General features: G+C 32.4%; 1 protein-coding gene and 3 pseudogenes across 1 annotated transcript; 2 read left to right on the forward strand and 2 right to left on the reverse strand.

The window, feature by feature from the left end:
* LOC120145907 overlaps nt 1–3,355 on the forward strand; it is a 37,235-nt pseudogene extending 33,880 nt beyond the window's left edge.
* Nucleotides 3,356–3,912: 557 nt separating this feature from the next.
* Nucleotides 3,913–4,419, reverse strand: LOC120145918 (uncharacterized mitochondrial protein AtMg00810-like). The gene is made up of 2 exons (XM_039159626.1): nt 4,180–4,419; nt 3,913–4,044 (listed from the first exon to the last, which is right to left on the reverse strand). The coding sequence occupies exons 1-2, from the start codon at nt 4,417–4,419 to the stop codon at nt 3,913–3,915; spliced, it is 372 nt and encodes a 123-aa protein (XP_039015557.1).
* Nucleotides 4,420–12,036: 7,617 nt separating this feature from the next.
* On the reverse strand, nt 12,037–12,152 carry LOC120147565 (annotated as a pseudogene).
* Nucleotides 12,153–16,968: 4,816 nt separating this feature from the next.
* On the forward strand, nt 16,969–18,185 carry LOC120146257 (annotated as a pseudogene).
* Nucleotides 18,186–19,799: the final 1,614 nt, after the last annotated feature.

Here is a 19,799-nt window from a genome sequence, read left to right on the forward strand (position 1 = left end):
CGAGTCCATTCGATCCGGGTATTTATCGAGCCTTGATCGAGTCGATATCGAGTAGCTCGCGATCTATCTTGTCTCATTTACAGCCCTACAAGTGATAACAAAATCCGCACTTTATTGAGCTTTGCCGCGGGAGCAAATGTCTCTTGATAATCAATCCCATAAGATTGTGTGAAACCCCTTGCTACCAACCTAGCTTTGAACCTCTCAATGCTCCCATTTGCATTAGATTTCACCGTGAAAACCCATTTACAACTCACTGCCCTTTTTTTCGAAGGTAAGTCGACCCAGGTCTTGTTATCTTTAAGTGCTTGAATTTCCTCTTCAACAACCTTTTTCCACCTCAGATCCTTTAAAGCTTCATTTATAAACTCAAGAATATGCACTTGATTAAGTTTAGCAGTAAAGACATTGAATGAAGGCATAAATTTTCCCTGGGTAACATATCACTATATAGGATGATAAGTGCACTTTCGGACACCTTTTCTTTGAGCAATAGGTAGAGTAGATGTATAAATTTTACGAGCAGTGTCAACACTTGAGAATCCATACCTTGCTCATCATGTAAAGGAATTGGAGTCGGGGCTGGCTCTTGAGCAGTCTTAACCGGTGTAGTAACATGTGGAATAGGCCTTTTCCTCCTTGTATAGACACTGAGTTCTCTTTATTCAAGTCGAGTTGCTGAAGGAGGGTTTTCAGGTGTAGGAGAATCTGGTTCAAGTTGGAGTATAGGTTGGGTTGATTGTGATATAGAAATAGGGTCATCAAGAGGTAGCCGTATTGTTTGAGGCTGAAATTTATTACAAACTCCCCTGAATTTCAGAAGATGAGAAATAAGGTTGAAATTTGTTGAACGTAACGTAACGTCCATAGAAATGTAGAATTTCGAGTGATAGGAGAATAGCATTTATAACCCTTTTTAAGTGACGAATATCCAAAAAAAAAACACTTGACACCCCTAGGATCTAACTTACCCCCAAATTGTTTATGGATGTGAACAAAGATAGAAGATCCAAAAACTTTTACTGGAAATGTGGAAGCCATAGGTTTGAAAAATGGAAACTGCTGGAGAAAGACATCTCTAGGTGTTTGGAAGGCTAGAACATGACTGGGTAGGCAATTTATAAGATAGTAACAGTAAGTAAAGCTTCTCTCCAAAAATATTTTGGAACATTTGAAGAAAAAAGTAGAGAACAAGTCACCTCTAAAAGATGTTTGTTTTTCCGCTCTGCGACTCCATTTTGTTGTAGAGTGTCGACACGTGAACTAATATGGATAATGCCCTTTTCGGCAAAGAATGAACCCAAGGAATTTGTGAATTATTCTGTCCCGTTATCTCTCTTCAGAATATGAATTTTGAAGAAAATTGAGTGTGAACCATCAAATAAAACGCCTTAAAAATACGCTCTATTTCAGATTTTTGTTTCATTAGATATGTCCGAGTGGTCCGCGAATGGTCATCAATAAAAGAAATGAACCACCTAGCCCCAAAAATATTCTTAACAGGAGATGCACCCCAAATGTCTCTATGGATAAGAGAAACAGTTGAGATGGTTTATACGATGGAGGATAGGAATTGCCTTCATGTTTTGCCAACTCACATATGTCACAATGAAAAGATGATGAATTTTGATTAAGAAATAATTTGGAAACTAGGATTACCAAAGCAAAAGTGCCATAACACAAACATGGAAACTAGGATGTCATTTAAGTTTAAGGTAGACATAAGAGAAGAAACAAAAACATGATTGTTGGTGCAACTTGATAGGGCTCTTCTTTTAGGAGGAGATTGACCTTCAAGAATGTAAAGTCCACCACACAAATCAACACTTCCAATCACTTTCTCCGAGTCCAGTTCCTGAAAAAACACAACCAACAGAACTGAATTTAGTACGAAAAAGAAGATCAAGGCACAACCGACTAATAAATAACAAATTGCACTGAAGATTTGGAACATATAGAACATTTTGAAGTATAAGATCACCGTTAACAAACACTGATCCAACACCTTGAACAACAACTAAAGTTTCATCAGCAGTCTTCACATGTCTTTGAATGGTTGGCTGTGAAATCGTTAGAAACAGGGTGTGGTTTCCTGTCATATGATCAGTAGCATCAGAGTCGACTATCCATGAAGTAGCATAGAATTTGAGTGAAATGTGAAGTTACCAAACTGTGTTGTAGATGCAGAATTGGTTTCGACTGAAGAGAGTGTCTGCCGAATTAATTTTTTGAGATTCGCAAGCTGCTGCAAATTTAAGGTGGCTGAATTGTTTGCAGTGACTGAGGAAGAAGAAGACTCAGCCAGGTCAGTGGCTACTTCCGAAGAAGTGATGACCTTCGTGTAAAGGGGTTCTTTTTTTCTTTTTTTGGCTAGGTAGGAACATACCAAGCTGATACCGTGTAGTTTCTAGAGAAATAGAATTCTGATTTCTATTTCTTAACTTGGGTTCCAGAAAAGAAGAAAGTTCTCACCTTTTAAGGATCTTGTACAAGTTGTTTAACCTAATTCAAGTTCTATTTAAAATTTCAATTAGAGATGAACTAGGAAATATATCCTAAACAAACTAACAAACTATTTACAAAACAAAACAAATCTTATCTACAATCTACAGATGGATAAGAACATTAACATGTTGAACAAACGACATAAATTATCTACATTGTAAGTTGTGATTAAGGCAGGTGCCATAATGGAGATACGTGCTTATTCTTTCTTCTTTTCTCTATTGAATGTTTTGCCCTTTATAGATACTTTACTAACATTCTGTTATAATCAGTTAATCAAGATCAAAGGGCATTCACGTCTTTATAGTCAGTAGGTCTGCAGCATTTCCTGCTCACTTTCATGGCAACAGGACAAGAGCACTTTGAATCAATATTAGTATTTTTTCGGGCATTCCATGAAAGTTTATGGTGAGTCTCTTAGAATGAAGCATAGAGTGGAAGTGCTTTGCTGATGATGATTCTTACTATTTTTTCACTCCATTATCATCAAGTGTGTTCCAAGTTAACTACTCTGTTTTATATCATTTATACAGAAGTAATAATATTTGATGCAAAAGAGTGTCTAAAGTTAATGTGGTAGAATTTTTAAGTTGTGCAGTCCTAGTATTACATTGTCACACTTGTTCCCCTATTCTTTGGGTTACACTCTTTCAAGTCAAAAATAGTAATAGTAATATTTTGGTTATGTAAAACATATAGGAAAAATTATGTATTAATTATCAAAATTTTGGTAAGATCTGAACCAATTATGAAATAGCAGAGTTTTTAACTATTGATGATCATATTGATAGTTTCCAACTTCCCGGGAACTTAAGATTTTCTTGAACTATAATGTAAAAGATTGGCTTACACAATGGACTGTTGATAAAGAGTAAACAACATAGTGGAGAAGAAAAGGAACTCTTTTTATTATATATTGTGAATGGTGAAAATACATCTTTTTATAGGAAAAGTTAGGAGTAAGTTTTCTATTAGAAGTAAACTACTTAGTAGTTATCATTATCTATCTAACTTTCTAAGAGTTAGTGTGATATTAAAATACTAACTTATCTATTGCATAACCTACACTCCCCCTCAAGTTGGGGAGTAAATGTTGAAAAGACCCAACTTGGATATAAACTCATCAAAGGTAATTCTTGGAAGTGCTTTGGTGAGAATGTCTGCTAACTGATTCTTCGTTGAAACATAATTGACCTTCACCGTTTCACCATTCACCTTTTCAGAGATGAAATGTCTGTCAATCTCCACATGCTTCGTTAGGTCATGATGAACTGGATTCTTTGCAATACTTATTGTAGATTTACTGTCACTTTGAAGTTCAAACCATTTGTTGGCACATAACCCCAGCTCAATTAACATTCTTTGAAGCCAAATTCCTTAGCAAATTACAAGTGCCATTGCTCTAAATTATGCTTCTGCACTACTTCGAGACACCACCGCCTGTTTTTTGCTTCTCCAAGTAACCAGATTTCCCCAAACAAATGAACAATAACCAGTTGTAGATCTTCTATCCGTTAATTCACTTGCCCAGCTTAAATCCTGAAAAATTCTTACTGTTCTATCATCACTCTTTCTAAATATTAATCCATGTCCTGGTGTCATTTTCAAGTATCTTAGAATTCTATTCACAGCCTCTAAATGTTCTTCTCTTGGATCATTCATATATTGACTCACTATACTGACAGGGAACACAATATCAGGTCTAGTAAGTGATAAATAAATTAGTTTAGCTACTAGCCTTTGATATTGTTCTTTGTTCACGGGACTTCCCAATTCTTTTCTCCTTAGCTTCAGATTTGCTTCTATGGGTGTTTCAGCCGGCTTACATCCCTTCATTCCAGTTTCTGATAGTAAATCAAGGATATATTTCCTTTGGTTGATCACTATTCCTTCTTTTGACCTTGCAACCTCCATGTCTAAAAAATACTATAAAGTTCCCAAGTCTTTGGTTTCGAACTCCTTCGCCAGTAGCTTTTTCAATCTTTCTATCTTCATACAATCATCACATGTTAGAATGATATCATCCACATAGACAATCAAAATTGCCTTTTTGTTGTTTGAAGATGTTTTGACAAATAAAGTGTGATCTGATTGACATTGCTTATAACCATCCTGAATAATCACCTTTGTAAATCTGTCAAACCAGGCTCTTGGAGATTGCTTAAGTCCATATAAGGACTTTAGTAATCTACATGTTTTTCCTGTATTACTCTTCACACCCGGTGGAATTCGCATATATACTTCCTCCTCCAAGTTTCCGTTTAGAATTGCGTTTTTGATGTCTAACTGATGAAGCACCCAATTCTCATTAACTGCTAATGACAGTAACACTATCACATTTTTTAGTTTTTCTACCAGAGAAAATGTTTCATGATAATCAACTCCAAAAGATTGAGTGAATCTTTCGCCACTAATCTCGCCTTATATCTTTCAATGCTACCATCAGCTTTGTATTTTACCGTGAATACCCATTTGCAGCCGACTGGTTTTTTTTCTTTCGGAAGATCAACTATAATCCAAGTATTGTTGTTTTCCAGTGCTTTTAATTCCTCTTCTACTGCCTTTTTCCACTTGGGATCTTTCAATGCTTCTTCCACCGTATCTGGAACAGTAATGCTATCTACACTTGCTGCAAAATTCTTAAAACAAGGCATTAGCTTTCCATATGCAACAAATCTCTCAATTGGATAATTTTTGCATTTTCTTACTCATTTCCTTTGAGCAATCGACAAGTCATTATCATCAATTAAAACATTTAATTCAGTGGAAGAACTCTGATTACCTTCTTCATTCTCCAAAGGATTCTCGTTCAGTTCCGGTTCATGACAGTGTCCATGTTGTGTGGGAGACTTGGGATTAGGTTCAGGGATTGATTTAGAAATTGGTTTTTGTCATCTCTTGTAAATCTACAACTCGGATTGAGGTATTTGAGGCGAAGTGATATGTTGATCATGCGGAGGTAAATGTGTTTCGGTGGACTAGTTTGGCAAGGATACGTTTTCTGGGTTCGGTAGTGTTGTTTGGTCTGGCTATAGCAATTTTGTAGGATTATTCGACTGGGTTGACGGTGTTAGTTGATCAAAAAGAGCTGGCTACAAATCAAGTGACAATTGTTGTGAGTCAATAAACTGATATTCATTATTTGACTCCCCTGAATAGCAGCTTTAAGGAAAAAATGTGTTTTTTCAAAGAAAGTAACGTCCATAGTAATAAAGAATTTCTTTGTACGAGGATAATAACACCGAAAGCCCTTTTGAGTCGATGAATAACCCAGAAACACACACCGAAATGCTCGAGGATCTAATTTGGACCTGAAAGGAACATTATTATGAACGAACACAGTACAACCAAAAACTCTAAGGGGTAACAATTAAGTCATCGATTTAAAATTGGGAAAAAACTGAAGAAAAACATCTCTCGGACACTTAAATTGTAACGGTTTACTAGGGAGACGGTTAATCAAATAAGTGGCAGTTAAAAGGGCTTCCCCCCAAAAATAGTTAGGAATATTTGTGGAAAAAAGTAGAGACCGAGTAACCTCAAGAAGATGCCTGTTTTTTCGCTCATCAATCCCATTTTGTTGAGGAGAATTGACACACGAAGTAAGATGAATAATCTCAGTTTCCTGAAAGAAAGAACCCAAAACATTGGCAAAATACTCACTATCATTGTCAGAATGAAACATTTGGATTGAGCACTAAAATTGGGTTTCAACCATCTTATGGAACCGTTTAAATATTTCACAGGCTTCAGATTTGGTTTTCATGAGAAAGGTCCAGGTAGTACGAGTGTGATCACCAATAAATGAAATAAACCACCAAACCCCATGTAAAGATGCGACCCGAGATAGTCCCCAAATATCACTATGGATCATGGTAAATGGTTTGGACGGTTTATATGGAGAAGGTAGATAAACACTCCTAGTTTGTTTAGCAAGTGGACAAATATCACAAGAAAAAGATTTTGGACTCTTATTGACAAACAAATGTGGAAACAATTTTTCAAGATAAAAGAAACTGGGATGTCCTAAACGAAAATGCAATAATATAACATCGATTGAAGGTTCAAGTAAAGGAAATTGTTGTATAACATGGTAGGAAGTAGATGGGTGGGAAAATAAAGTTGTTAGAAGTAGGTAAAGACCCCCACAAAGCCTAGCACTGCCAATCACTTTCCCCAAGCTAGAATCCTAAAATTAACAAAAATCAGAGTTAAATTTCGTGATACAGCATAAATCGGCAGACAACTTGCTAATAGAGATAAGATTGCAAGCAAGATTGGGAACATAAAGAACATGAGATAACAAAATGTCCTGATTTATTCGAATAGACCCATGACCGGCAACACCGGATAGAGAACCATCAACTGTTCGAATATGAGAGATAAACGAGTGGCATAAAAAGTGTGAAAGAGTCGAAGATCACCTGTCATATGATCACTTCTACTAGAATCCACAACCCAAGTAGGAGTGATGGATGTATTAGCCAAAGTAGCAGAAGGAATTCTACATGCATGTACTGATTGGGAATGAGTGTTTAACTGACTAAAAAACTGCTGCAACTCTTCCATTTGTTTTTTAGTAAACGAACTTCCTTGTAAATCAGTATTCACAGCAAAGTTGTCTTGAGTATCACGTTGTTGATGTTGTTTTGAAGACTTCCCATCAGTAGGCTTGCCATGTAATTTCCAACAGGAATCCCGCAGATGGCCAACCTTCTTACAATAGTCACACCAAGGTCTCCCCTTCTTTGGTCGAGTAGTAGTTTGAGAGTGAGGGATATAATTGTCACCATTCAATCGGTGACAGGTGATAGAGGCTGAAGAAATATCAGAATGGGGTGAATTAATGAGGATTTCTGAAGTGACCTCCGATGAAGAAGTGGTGGAATTCATTATTGACGGCTAGATTTAGGGTAAAAAAAAGAAAAAGAAAAAAAAAATCGGCTAGATTTAGGTGAAGGATCGGTCACCTAGCTGATACCATGTTGATAAAGAGTAAACAACATAGCGGAGAAAAAAGGAACTCTTTTTATTATATATTGTGAATGGTGAAAATACATATTTTTATAGGAAAAGTTAGGTGTAAGTTTTCTATTAGAAGTAAACTACTTAGTAGTTATACTTATCTATCTAACTTTCTAAGAGTTAGTGTTATATTAAAATACTAACTTATCTATTGCATAATCTACCTGGACTCATTGCTAATTCATCTGACACAATTGCCGAAAGAAAGTTTATTTTAAGGAAATCTAGATAATTTGATGATAAAGGGAAGAAATAGTCATTGTAACAATTCACGTGGCTGTTAAATGATATTTTCACTTCCTCTTGTTTTGATCAGACTAGAAGAATTTCGTCAAATAGCTATTTACCCAAAAGAGATTCATAAACATGTATAGATGTATGTGTCATTTCATAGGTTATTCTCAGATCATTTTCCTTGCTGCTTCTGTTTGAAGCTAAATGTCTACTGGATGGTCTATTCTTTTGGCTTTCAGCAACTTTCCATATAATTTTGAAGTTGAAATCATTGTGTACTGTTTTGGCTTTAGTATCAGACTTAGTTCCTATTTAATAATGTTGGATGAAGTAGGAAAAGTAGAATAAAAAGCAATAGAAGCTGGATTTTTGTAGAACTGAAGTTGGAACGAGAACAATAAGGTTTGTGTTATAACTTTTAAATGTTTGAAACTCGTTGCACGACTTAATAAATCATACATATTAGAATTACAGGAGCTTTTTGTTCTTTCCCTTTGTTACAAATAAAAAACTCATATTCTCTGAGTCATAAAATCATTTAAAGGTTTCATGCACAGCCACTTACCCAATAATTAAAAAAACATAATTCCGGACAAAAAGATTAATTACCAAAATAAGGATGCTAGTGAATCAAAGAGATTATGTAACTGTGCAAGTGAGGACCGTATGTCCTGCAAATGCTGGAGCTGAACTTTTCTTCCCGAATCCTAGTCTTTCCTCCGTGGCAATGACCTTATGTTTTTTTTGGGTCTGTTGACTGACCTATTGATCAGATTTCTGAACTTGTGACTTGTTCCATGCGCATGTCTTGCAGTTTTTTGCTTCGCATGATTGGTATAATATAAACTTCATATTAACATCATGTTTGTGCTGTAGCTTATATAGTTTTCTCCTCCCCTCATTTTGAAGGTACAAGAAAAGACTGAGTTGGAAGAAGTCCCGTGTTTTCAAGGATCATACATATGGAAATATTTAGCTATCCCAGGATACATCTCCCAGGTTAGGCAAGCTTGATCTGGCTTTCTTACCACTATATAATTTGATTTATTTTTAAAATCCAAATGTTAAATACGTGAATTTACTGAAAGAAAAATTATACTGTGTAGTTCTTATTAGAGAATTGAAATTGTAGTTTTTCTGTAGAACAGATACAATTTATTTGGGCAGAAAATAGTTCTCAATTTGTTGTTCACTTGTTCTTTTATTGATATTAATTGTATACCTTAATCCAAGACATCTGCCATTTCAATGACAATTCATCCCTATAATTTTAAGCTTATAAAACATTCCTCCCAAACCGAGTGACTCGCCTAGTATTTGTTTGTACTTCTGCAATTTTTGCGTATTTCGCCTTGCTTTCCTGTTAGAACTTCGATATTTCCCATTCGACTCATGGAAAGAGCAAGCAATCTCCTGAAATCTTCGAAGTCAGCTGCGAATTCTTCAGTGATATGCTTAGTATCATCACCATAGACTAGCTGCCGATCAACTCCGAGGACAGTTTCATGGGTCAAGACTCTGGAGTAGTAGGAGTTGGTGAAAGTATATTTTCCGTGGCATTTTAGTATTAAAAGCTTGAATAAATAAGCATTCTCCTAATGTCTCATAAATCATTTTTTTCTATTTTAACCATTTTTCTATTTGAAAGAAACTGATATGTACATTTCTTAAAAACAATTAAAAAAAGGGGAAAAAGAGTGATAAATACTTACATTTACAAAACAATCCGAGTACAGCAATCGAGGACAGCTTCTGCAACGAAATTGCCGCCTCGACGACTCCCGTCGTGCACCACAAACTCAGTACCGCAAGAGCTAACCCCAACGGGGAAACAAACCCGAGCCTGTCTATCCTCATCCTCTCTCTAGTAGCTCTCACTTTAAAGTTAAAACCATAATATGCAAACCAAGCTTGTATATCTCACAGTAAGGGGTGAAGCTTACATAGAATCCACTTGCCACTCTCTTTTTTGAGAGTGCCTAGTCGGATCAATTAGAAAAAAGAAATATTTAATTTTACAGAAATTTGATCCTTTTTATTAGGCACCGTAAGAGGGAAGCAAATGTAGCTGTTCACATGCAATAAGGTAATGTAAACATTCTTGTACGTTATGTTGTTTTGGACCAAAATACATCGGTAGCAGGGAACAAGAATGCATGTGATTTTAGCATTGCTTTTAAGGTTTATTAAGGCCAAATTTGTTTGAGTATTGTGTTAGAAAAAAATTGATCATATAAAATGTAGAGAAAATTATTTCTTCAACTAGGGTATTTACTATAGTATCCAGTAAAAGATTACTCATTATATGGCCATTTGTTTTGGAAGTTATCCATGTTACTGTGCATGTAAGAAGTCTCGAGGACATCCTACAGTTCACGTGATTTCTCAAAGTCGTAGGATGACTCGAGATTTTTTAAAAGTTATCAGATGATCCGAGTATCTTTTGCAAAAAATGTAACAAAAACCTTAATTGAATGGATAATTTTTACTATACCTTATATGACCATATTTACTTTTCAATCCATTATTAAAGTAATTTTACCGTTTATTCGATCTTATTTTTTTATATATAAAAAAGTACTCGTTAACCAATGCTAAATTTTGTGAAAACAAAGCACTCATCAGCTTCCAAAGTTTCCTTTCCTTCCCTAGGACCATACACAATGTAATTCTGCAGCAAAGCAAGGGCATCCATAAGATTTACTGAACTAAGGGTCTGCATTTGATCATTCGAGTCGAGTAAAAAAATTGAATTATTTAAATTAATGAGTCTTATTTTATAATTTAAATTTCATTTGAAAGTTTTTTGAGTTAAATTGAGTTTATAAAATTCGAGTTCAATTGAATTGTTTGATTTTCTGTTTAAATTTAATTATAAATATTTATATTATCACGATATTATTTGATTTCAATTTAAACGGTTTTCTATAATCATATATAATACATATATATTTTTATATTTTTCATATATAATATACATATATCATACAAAATTGAGGGACTCAACCCAAACTTAAAATCGATCTCTAATTACTCAAAAAACTTAATACAATTTTCAAAAAAAAAAAAATCCTTACAACTGACATGATTTTTAGAACAAGACAGCGGTGAGGCATTTAGTATTCTTCTTGGGGCCGGGTGAAGTGCTATTGTACCATTGCACTAATTTATAATTACACTAAAGCCGGGGGACCTAAACACGGATTTTCTCATTTTTAGGGGAAGTGGGCAAGTACCATATATCATAACTTAAATTAGATCGTTGTTGATAATTTATAATATTTTAATAATTGAAGGATATATTCTAATAATAAAGTATTAATTTAAAGTAAACGTTATAGAGATTCATTATGGGTTGATCCTCTCTATTCCATTTATTTTATTTATATCATTAGAACTCGAACTCTAAAAATTATTTAAAGAACTTAACACCTTATTTTATCATACTAATTGGTCATTAACTTATTGGTGATATCTTAATTGTAAAGAAAAAAATACATTTAGATCAAGGTATCATGTTTGAATCTCTGTGTAGAAATTCCCGTTGGGAACCTAATCCATCAAAATTAAATGTGCGATTCAGATTAATCCAAATTATTCAGGACAAAGCCCTAGAACTAAAGATCCAATCAAATATGACATGAATAAGATATCTTGGTGTATAAAATTGGTGAATGATTATCTAATAAGAGCTGTGCTTAAAATCAAAGTGTACAACTTGCAAACAACTGAAGTATGAAGGAACTTCGAGTTGGGTTTGCTTAAGTGCCCGCTTTATTGATGATCAAAGCATAATAAAAGCTATAGGAAGCGACTTAGTTATGAACGACCATTTTCCCTTTTTTTTAATAAAAATAAAATTAATTTAATTTATATATCGGGTAGGATGGAATTCAAGCTCTATCTTTGACCTCCTCTAAATTACAGGTGAATATTAAATGTTATAAATATATAATTATGGAGATGAAATTTGAAGCAAACTTGGGATTGACCTTAAAGTACAATAAAATTATGGTCCAATTTCCCCTAGTATGACCATAAAATGTGGTTAGGTCTACCTTCGAAGCCTTTATATTTAAGTATTCTCGTCATGTTTTGTGCCCTTAATTTATTTAAAGTCTTTTCTCTGTTATCATTTTCTTCCAATCCATCCTTAAGAGGCTTTCGGATTCTACGACCGAACCTTTCTCCCGCTCGATCAACTCCTAGTAGGCGGAATATATATGTGTGTGTGTTAAAGATGAAATAAAAAGAGAATAGTGAAAAAAATGAGGGGTGCACGAGGACTTCCCAAGAGGTCACCCATCCTAGTACTACTCTCGCCCAAGCACGTTAAACTGTGAAGTTTTGATGGGATCCGATGTATTAGTACTGGTATGATTGCACTCATAATGTCTTGCGCCCTTAATTTATTTAAGGCCTTCTCTCTGTTATCGTTTTCTACCAATCCGTCCTTAAGAGACTTTTAAAATTTAGATTCTACGACTGAACCTTTCTCCCCGCTCGATCAACTCCCAGTAGGCGGAATATATATGTGTGCGCGTGTGTTAAAGATGAAATAAAAAGAGAATAGTAGACGGTTTATAATTATATTTAAATTATTATTACTATTATTATTATATATAATCTATAAAAAGGTATGAGTTTAATAGTTTTAATCAAAAATTATTTTTTATTATTATATTAAAAATGAATATTTTAATATATTACTAAAAATTATATGACAAATTTAATATTAATTAAAAATAATTCAATTTGATAAAGTTATAAGAATGTTTTAGTAGACTTTATATTCATATTATTATTTTTTATTCTAGGATAATTACAAGGTAATTTTTGTTTGAAAAACTCTCAATTATTTGACAATGAATGCTCAAACACCACTATAGACATCATACTCGAATTTAGGTCCTCTAGGGATAACAATCATCCCTTTAATCACTGAGGTCACTTAGTTCGTGTACTTTGTATTCAAATTAAATTATAGGCTTAAGGAGTAATTTTTTCCATGATCTAAATTCAAATAAGCAACACACTCCCTATATTTTAATTGCATCAATTTTACCCTTTGATCGATTTTAATTGTCAAGGCATTGACATAACAATTAACGATGCATAACGGTCCATTGAGTTAATGTGATAGTTCACATGTGAACAATGGTACAAGGGAGTGAATTGATTTTTAGCCAACTTTAAGAGCATAATTGATTTTTTAACTGAGTTTGAGGGTCTAATTGATTTTAATTGAAAGTTTGATAGCTTATTTAATCTTTAAATAAAAGATAAGAATGTAAGAAATTATTAAAATTTTAAAATGTTAAAAAAGATTAAAATATTCTTTAAAATGATTAAAATATTCTTTAAAATATTAAAAAAATAAAAATTCTACAAAAAATAAAAAGTAAGATTAATAAAATTAAAAAATCTTAAATTATCACATCAACTAAGAAGATTATCATGTCAACACCATTAACAACCACACATACAATAATAGTTAACATAATGGTCAAAAGTTAAAATTGATTTAATTTAAAAAATATGAGCAATGTTGCTGATTTAAATTTATTTTAGGGTGCGTTTGTTTTACGGAATGTAAGATTACCAGTAGGAATGTAAGATTACCAAGGAATAAGATTACTGATAATGTTGTATTTTGTGTTTGGTTGGTTTAGCAGGAATGTAAGATTATCGTGTTTGGTTAAATGAATAAAATATTATTTAAATGTATATTTGACCAAATTATCCATATTATATATTTGTTTTTTTAACAAGTTGGAAGATATTTATATATTTTCTTTAAAAAATTTAAATTCATAAAATTTATATATATATTTTTAAAAAATTGAAAATATAAAAAGGTTTAATGAAATGGTAAAATTTTATTTGAACCCCTGAACTTCATATAAAATTTTAATTATAGACTTTTTTTGTAAATTTAAAATAGTTTAAGGATAAATTTATAATTTAACCTTCGTAGAATTTTTATTATTCAATGACAGAAGAAGGATATTTTTGAAAGAAAAAAAATTAAGGGCATTTTAGTCCAAAATGTATCCAACAATACGTAAGGAAAGGGAGGTAATGACATTCCCGGTAATATACACTAAAAAATCTACTATTGGTTATCTTACATTACCGGGAATGAGATTTCCGGCTAACCAAACGGAGGAATGTGGATTCCATTCCCATGGAAATCCCACATTCCCCCCAACCAAACGCCCCCTTAAGGTAAAATGACTCCTTAAGCCTAAATCATACTTATTGTATTTAATTAATAATATAATTTATACCAATTAAAATTAAGGTATCTAAACACTATAAATAGTTGCATTAACATTAAAAATTAAACATTTTCATTCAAACCATATCTAAGAAGAAAAATCACTAAAAACATTTATTTTTTTAGAATAATTTAACAGGTATTTACAACACACATATACCCTATAAATGTGACTATTCAAATCTAAAACCTTTAGAAATATAACACTTTCTTTTATCACTGTTGTCACTCAATAGGTTCGATTTAATTTTGTTTTTAAGTAAACACATATTTTTTACCAGTAATATATTCTTCAAATATCAAAAGTATATTGAGTTTTGAATTAAATTATTGAATTTTTAGATTAGTGTAGTGTATTTCTTATATTTGGGCTTGAGATAAATTAATATTAATATTCTAAACATGATATGTGCTATAAATTTAAACTTTAGATGGATGCTCATTTAAATCTCAAAATTCTCAAGAATAAATTACATAGCTCTCATATTTATTATATTGTGGTTTTGATGTTGATATTCATGTGACCTATATAGAGGTCATGTGCATACTTACAAAATATGTAATACCCTAAATTTGATTGGGCCTACACAGAGAGAGAAAAGGAGTCCCTAAAAAATTAATGTGGTGGAAAGATGACGTAAAACAAATCTCAGATGTAGAAATTCAACAACTATAATCCCTAAATATTGACGTTGAACAACTAGCAAATAAGGCCTTGGGGCAGCTCCAGTGCCTCAAAAACTTTGGAGACAAATGTGAACGCAGCTTAGTTTGTACATTCAAGCAGCTCTTGGCTCGGAAGATATATCGAAGTGGAACTTGTGGTGTTGTTAGGATATCTCCCAGAAGAAGTTGTCTTTTAACCCCTATAACCCTTCTAGATAAGGTTGGGATGAGTTCTAGGAGTGTGTGAGGCCATATGTCTTGAATGAAGTTAACATAGGCTCTTCTTTGAGACCTAAAGTAGAGGATGCTCTGGTCTTCGAAAATTAATATCCTTCTAAAATAAAATTACATACATAACAGATCATAAATTTCTAAACAAAAACAAGGGTGATCGACTAGGTATTAATTTTGGGCGTTGTGGGTGCTAATCTTTTGCCACACATAATCGATTCTTGAACCTAATTTTTTAATTTTACAGACCCAAAACTACATTATTTTAATAAAATTTAAACTTTTATTAAAATAACCCGATTTTAAGTGATCCAATCTCACCTCGAAAATAATTGGTGGCAACTCCTATTTTTATTCATTTTAAAACACTTCGAGTTTATGAACCGTTCCAACAATACCCTTAGGTGGCGTTTGGTTGGATGGAATCCCTTAGAATTGGTGGGAATTGGAATCCAATTCCACCACTTTCTCATGTTTGGTTCAAGTTTTTCAAGGGAATTAGAATCTCTGATGGAATTCAATTCTATCAAATGAGAGAGTGAATTTCATCCAAAAATGGATGGAATTCAATTCCCTTGTTGGAGGGAATTGAAATTTGACCATACTACCCTCATCAATCATTTGGTAACTTATTCATATATTGAATAAAAATATTTTTTTTATTATTTCGGGTCGGTCTGGTTTCTAATTCATATATTCGGTCGGTTGGGGCGGTGAAACTTTATTTTGGTCGGGTTGGTCGGGTGAAACTTTATTTTGGTCGGGTCGGTCGGGTTTTTTAAGTGTGATATTCGGGTCGGGTTGGGTCGAGTTCAGGTTTAGGGTGAAAAAAAACCGGACCGACCTGAAAATATATATAATTCGGGTCGGGTCGGATTAAGTCACTTTTTTTATTAAATAAAAATAATTTTTTATTATTTCGGGTCGGGTCGGTCGGATTTCTAATTCATATATTCGGGTCGGGTCGGATGAAACTTTATTTGTTCGGTCGGGTTGGGTTTTTAAGTGTGATATTCGGGTCAAATCGGGTCGGGGTTTTTTAAGTGTGATATTCGGGTCGAGTCGGGTCGGGTTTGGGGTGAAAAAAATCGGACCGACACGAAAATATATATAATTCGAGTCGGGTCGGATTAAGTCAATATTTTTATTAAATAAAAATAATTCGGGTCGGGTGGGCTCTAGAGGAAAGATGACTATTTGTAGGTTAATAAAGTAAATAGTAATTGTCAAATAATATTAAATAATAAATCATATGAGCCTATCGGTAATCATAAGGAGACGATAGTTAATAAGAGGATATATAACCTCAGAAATTTCGAAAATTTTCATAAACTACGAAAGTCGATATACAAAAGATTTGATATGATTACCAAAGGAGGAACACACGAAGTATAACAAACTAATTGTTTAATTTGATACGCATAACAAATAACCATTTTATTCGTTCTATCGAGCCTCCTAGCCCCGTTTCTTATTATTAAAAAAATAATTATTTGATGTTTGCTAATGAAAAAAAATATTTACAATTATGACAAATATTTTTATAGTGATTTTAAAAATTAAAAAGTGAAGAATGAACACTTTTCATGTGGTTATAAAAAGCATCTACAATTATATCTTTTTTTTTCTTCTCCGTTCTTAAGTCTTCGCCTTAATTAATCTGGACCTATCCGAGTTGTTTAATTGGGTGAATCTCTCAGTAGAGTTTTTTTGTATACACAAAAATATAAACTCGAGATCTGCTTAATATCAAGATGCTTACCACTTGATCCAACCCCATTGATTATAATAATACTTTTTTAAATATATTTTACAATTAAAATAAATAAAATTATTTCATAGAAAAAAACTTACAACGGATTTGAACTTTAATTTTCTTTTCCGAAAACCGGTCCAATTTGGTCTGGGCCTCTGTTTGAACCCGGTTATCTTCTCTCTATAAACTTCCACTATTCTTCCATTTTTTGGCCCAATAATCACTTCTAATAATTCAAAGGGAAATATTCTAGGGTTTATGTTGTTGGCCTATATAATAATCAAATATAGGAAAAGTTAGGGTTTGTGTTTTTCCAGAGTCAAGAAGCTCTCTACAAACATCAATCGAAAATGGTAAAACCCATTTTTTTCTTCAATTATGTCTTTAGATATCTGAATACTCTCTTGTTTGGATGCTCAAATGTCATGTCTGTATTTGCTGATGATGATTCGTGCTTCAGATCTTTGTTCTTGTTTTCAAATTGTTCTGTTTTTGGCTTCCTTTTATTAGATTTTTCAAAATTTCTTCTGAATTTGTGTTTATACATAAAAATTAGGGTTTGTTTTGGCTTTACTTTTTCTGTAGATTGCAGAACTGTGATTACTATCACTTTCAGTTGATGGGTTTTCTTGATTTGCATTATTGCTATGGTTTTGGATGAATTGTTTTGTAAATTTGTTCATTCGCAAAGCTTACGGTCACTATTTAGCTCAGATTTTCTATTTAAGTGTTTTGATGTACCTTTGCAAGTTAACACGAATGATTTTTCTTTGTAATAAAAGTTTGTTATTTTGATGTTCTAAATATTTAGGATGATGAATTTGTAAAGAAATTTGAATCATTGCATCAGTTTGTGTATTTAACATGAATTATTGTCTGTCTGCCATTGAAAGTTTTATTGTTTTCTTCTTCAAATGTTCTTACGGGTTTCTTGTTCTATAAGCTCTTCAACTTCAGTTGTGTTAATGAATTTTATATGATTCTGTGTTAAATGAATGCTTTTGGTTTATTGTAAGTGCTGTCTCAAATGATTAATTTCATGTGCAGCCGAAGCAAATTCATGAGATCAAGGATTTCCTTCTCACTGCCAGAAGGAAAGATGCTCGCTCGGTAAAATCAAGAAGAGATGTCGTCAAGTTCAAAGTTCGCTGCTCCAAGTATTTGTACACACTTTGTGTCCGACGCCGAGAAGGCTGATAAGTTGAAGCAGTCTCTTCCCCCAGGTAAATAATACAGTTTTCGGAGATTCTCATTTCATTTTTTCAATCAAACCAGCTGCTGTACGAACAAATGAAATTAGCAGAAAAAAACTATTGTTCTGACTGTATTCCTTGTTTGTCTGGTATTTACAGGTTTGAGTGTCCAAGACCTGTGAAAATAGAGGTGCTTTGGTTTGTCATCCGATTAGTAGGTGATGAAAGCTAGATTTGACTTTGGTTTATGGTGTCTTATGCCATTTGCTGCTTTGAAACTGGAAATTTAGCGTAATGGATTTTGTTGTGAGTTTTTTCAATGGATATTAGTAGAGCAATTTCATACACTATTTGATTTTGGTTGTGTTATTTTCTTTATCATTTGTTAGATATGTTTTTCTTTTTCCTACTGAATGGTTGGAAGCTTCAATGTCTCACTTGTTCTATAATTTATGTTGTCTTGACTCTTTGTTTTCTTTTAAAGTAGAGTTAGTTCTATTCAGTTATGCGAAGTATCGTAATCTGAACCGATACATGAAATAAGGGTAAATTACAAATTTTACTTTACTCCCTTAACTATTTTGCTCACTGAGCTTTAAAATTTCAATTTCCTCACTGAAATTAATACATTGTGTTTTTTTACACTAAATTTTACTCTGCTATTTGGCAACTTCACCATTAACTAGTTACGGTGTTAAAATCGATGCCGTTTTAAAAAAAATAAGTTTTTACGAAAATGATGTCGTTTTGCATTTATATAATAGTTAATTTTAATGTTGTTAATTATTTAATAGTCGAGTGATCAAAAAAATCTAATATATTAAGTTTAATGAGAAAAATGAAAAGATTAAAGTATAGTGAGTGAAATAAGAGATAGAATAAAGTCCAGTTATCGAATTTATAATTTACCCTACTTTAAAAAAGAAAATAATCATATTATCTTAATTAGGGTTGTAAACGAGTTAAGTGTAGTTATGTTTAATTTAACTTAAAAAAATCAACGTTCAACTTGATTTGATTAAAAAAATTTATGAATTTAAAATTGTTAAGTTCGATCGAATTGAAGTTCGATTCAAACTTGAAGAAATTTTACATTAAATATTTTCAGACTTAACTCGTTAAACTATAATTTAGATTTGCTTCAAGCTCAAATTTAAGCTTCAACATAGATAATAAGCACATAAAAATTTTACATTGTATTTTTAATTTAATTTTAATTAAGATTTTAATGTATTATTTTTTTGAGTTGTTTGCAAGTTTTTTTAGTAAGATGTTAAGTAATTTACTTTAGTTCGTTAGAAATTTGATCGAACTTTAACTTAATTAATTAAACTTGTTTATAATTTATCTGATTTCTTTTACATCCTTAATCTTAATTCATATTGATAATTAATTAGACGAAATTGTTTAAAGAAACAAAATAATTGTTATTTTCAATGTTTTCATTTGAAATTTAAATTGCTTTAGACATACATGAATCATTTTTGGTCATTCTTTTATTTGTATTGGACTATTTGGTCGTTATGGATAATTCTCTATTTTTATTAATTTTTTGTTCAGTTGACTTCTTATACATATATTTTTTATCTACGAATATATATCTATCATTTACTTAGTTTTATAAATATTATAAAAAAAATACAAAATACAAAATAAGAAAATGAAAAAACATGGAAAAAGAGTTCTAAATTGGGCTTAAACTCGTTTTGGACATATTTTATTTCAAGCCCAAAAAACAGATTGGAATGTAGATAGGATTTTAAAACCTTAATTAAATTTTTATTAATACGAGGTAAGTATAAGATAGTATATGTTCAAAGATAATTTTCAACCATTTAACATTTAACATTAAACATTCACATCCCGAACATTCCTCGAACCTTGAACTTGAAGGGAAAAAAACAATTCC

Source organism: Hibiscus syriacus, unplaced genomic scaffold (genome assembly GCF_006381635.1).
Source record: "Hibiscus syriacus cultivar Baekdansim isolate YM2019G1 unplaced genomic scaffold, ASM638163v2 tig00002511_pilon, whole genome shotgun sequence".
NCBI classification, from domain to species: domain Eukaryota; kingdom Viridiplantae; phylum Streptophyta; class Magnoliopsida; order Malvales; family Malvaceae; genus Hibiscus; species Hibiscus syriacus.

Bases quoted from the DNA above. Each gene is read 5' to 3' on its own strand.
- LOC120145918 (XM_039159626.1), bottom strand. From the start codon at position 4,419: ATGGAGGTTGCAAGGTCAAAAGAAGGAATAGTGATCAACCAAAGGAAA. The intron at 4,045-4,179 runs GTGAGTCAATAT...AGAATTTTTCAG, and splicing joins TTGTGTTCCCTGTCAGTATA to GATTTAAGCTGGGCAAGTGA.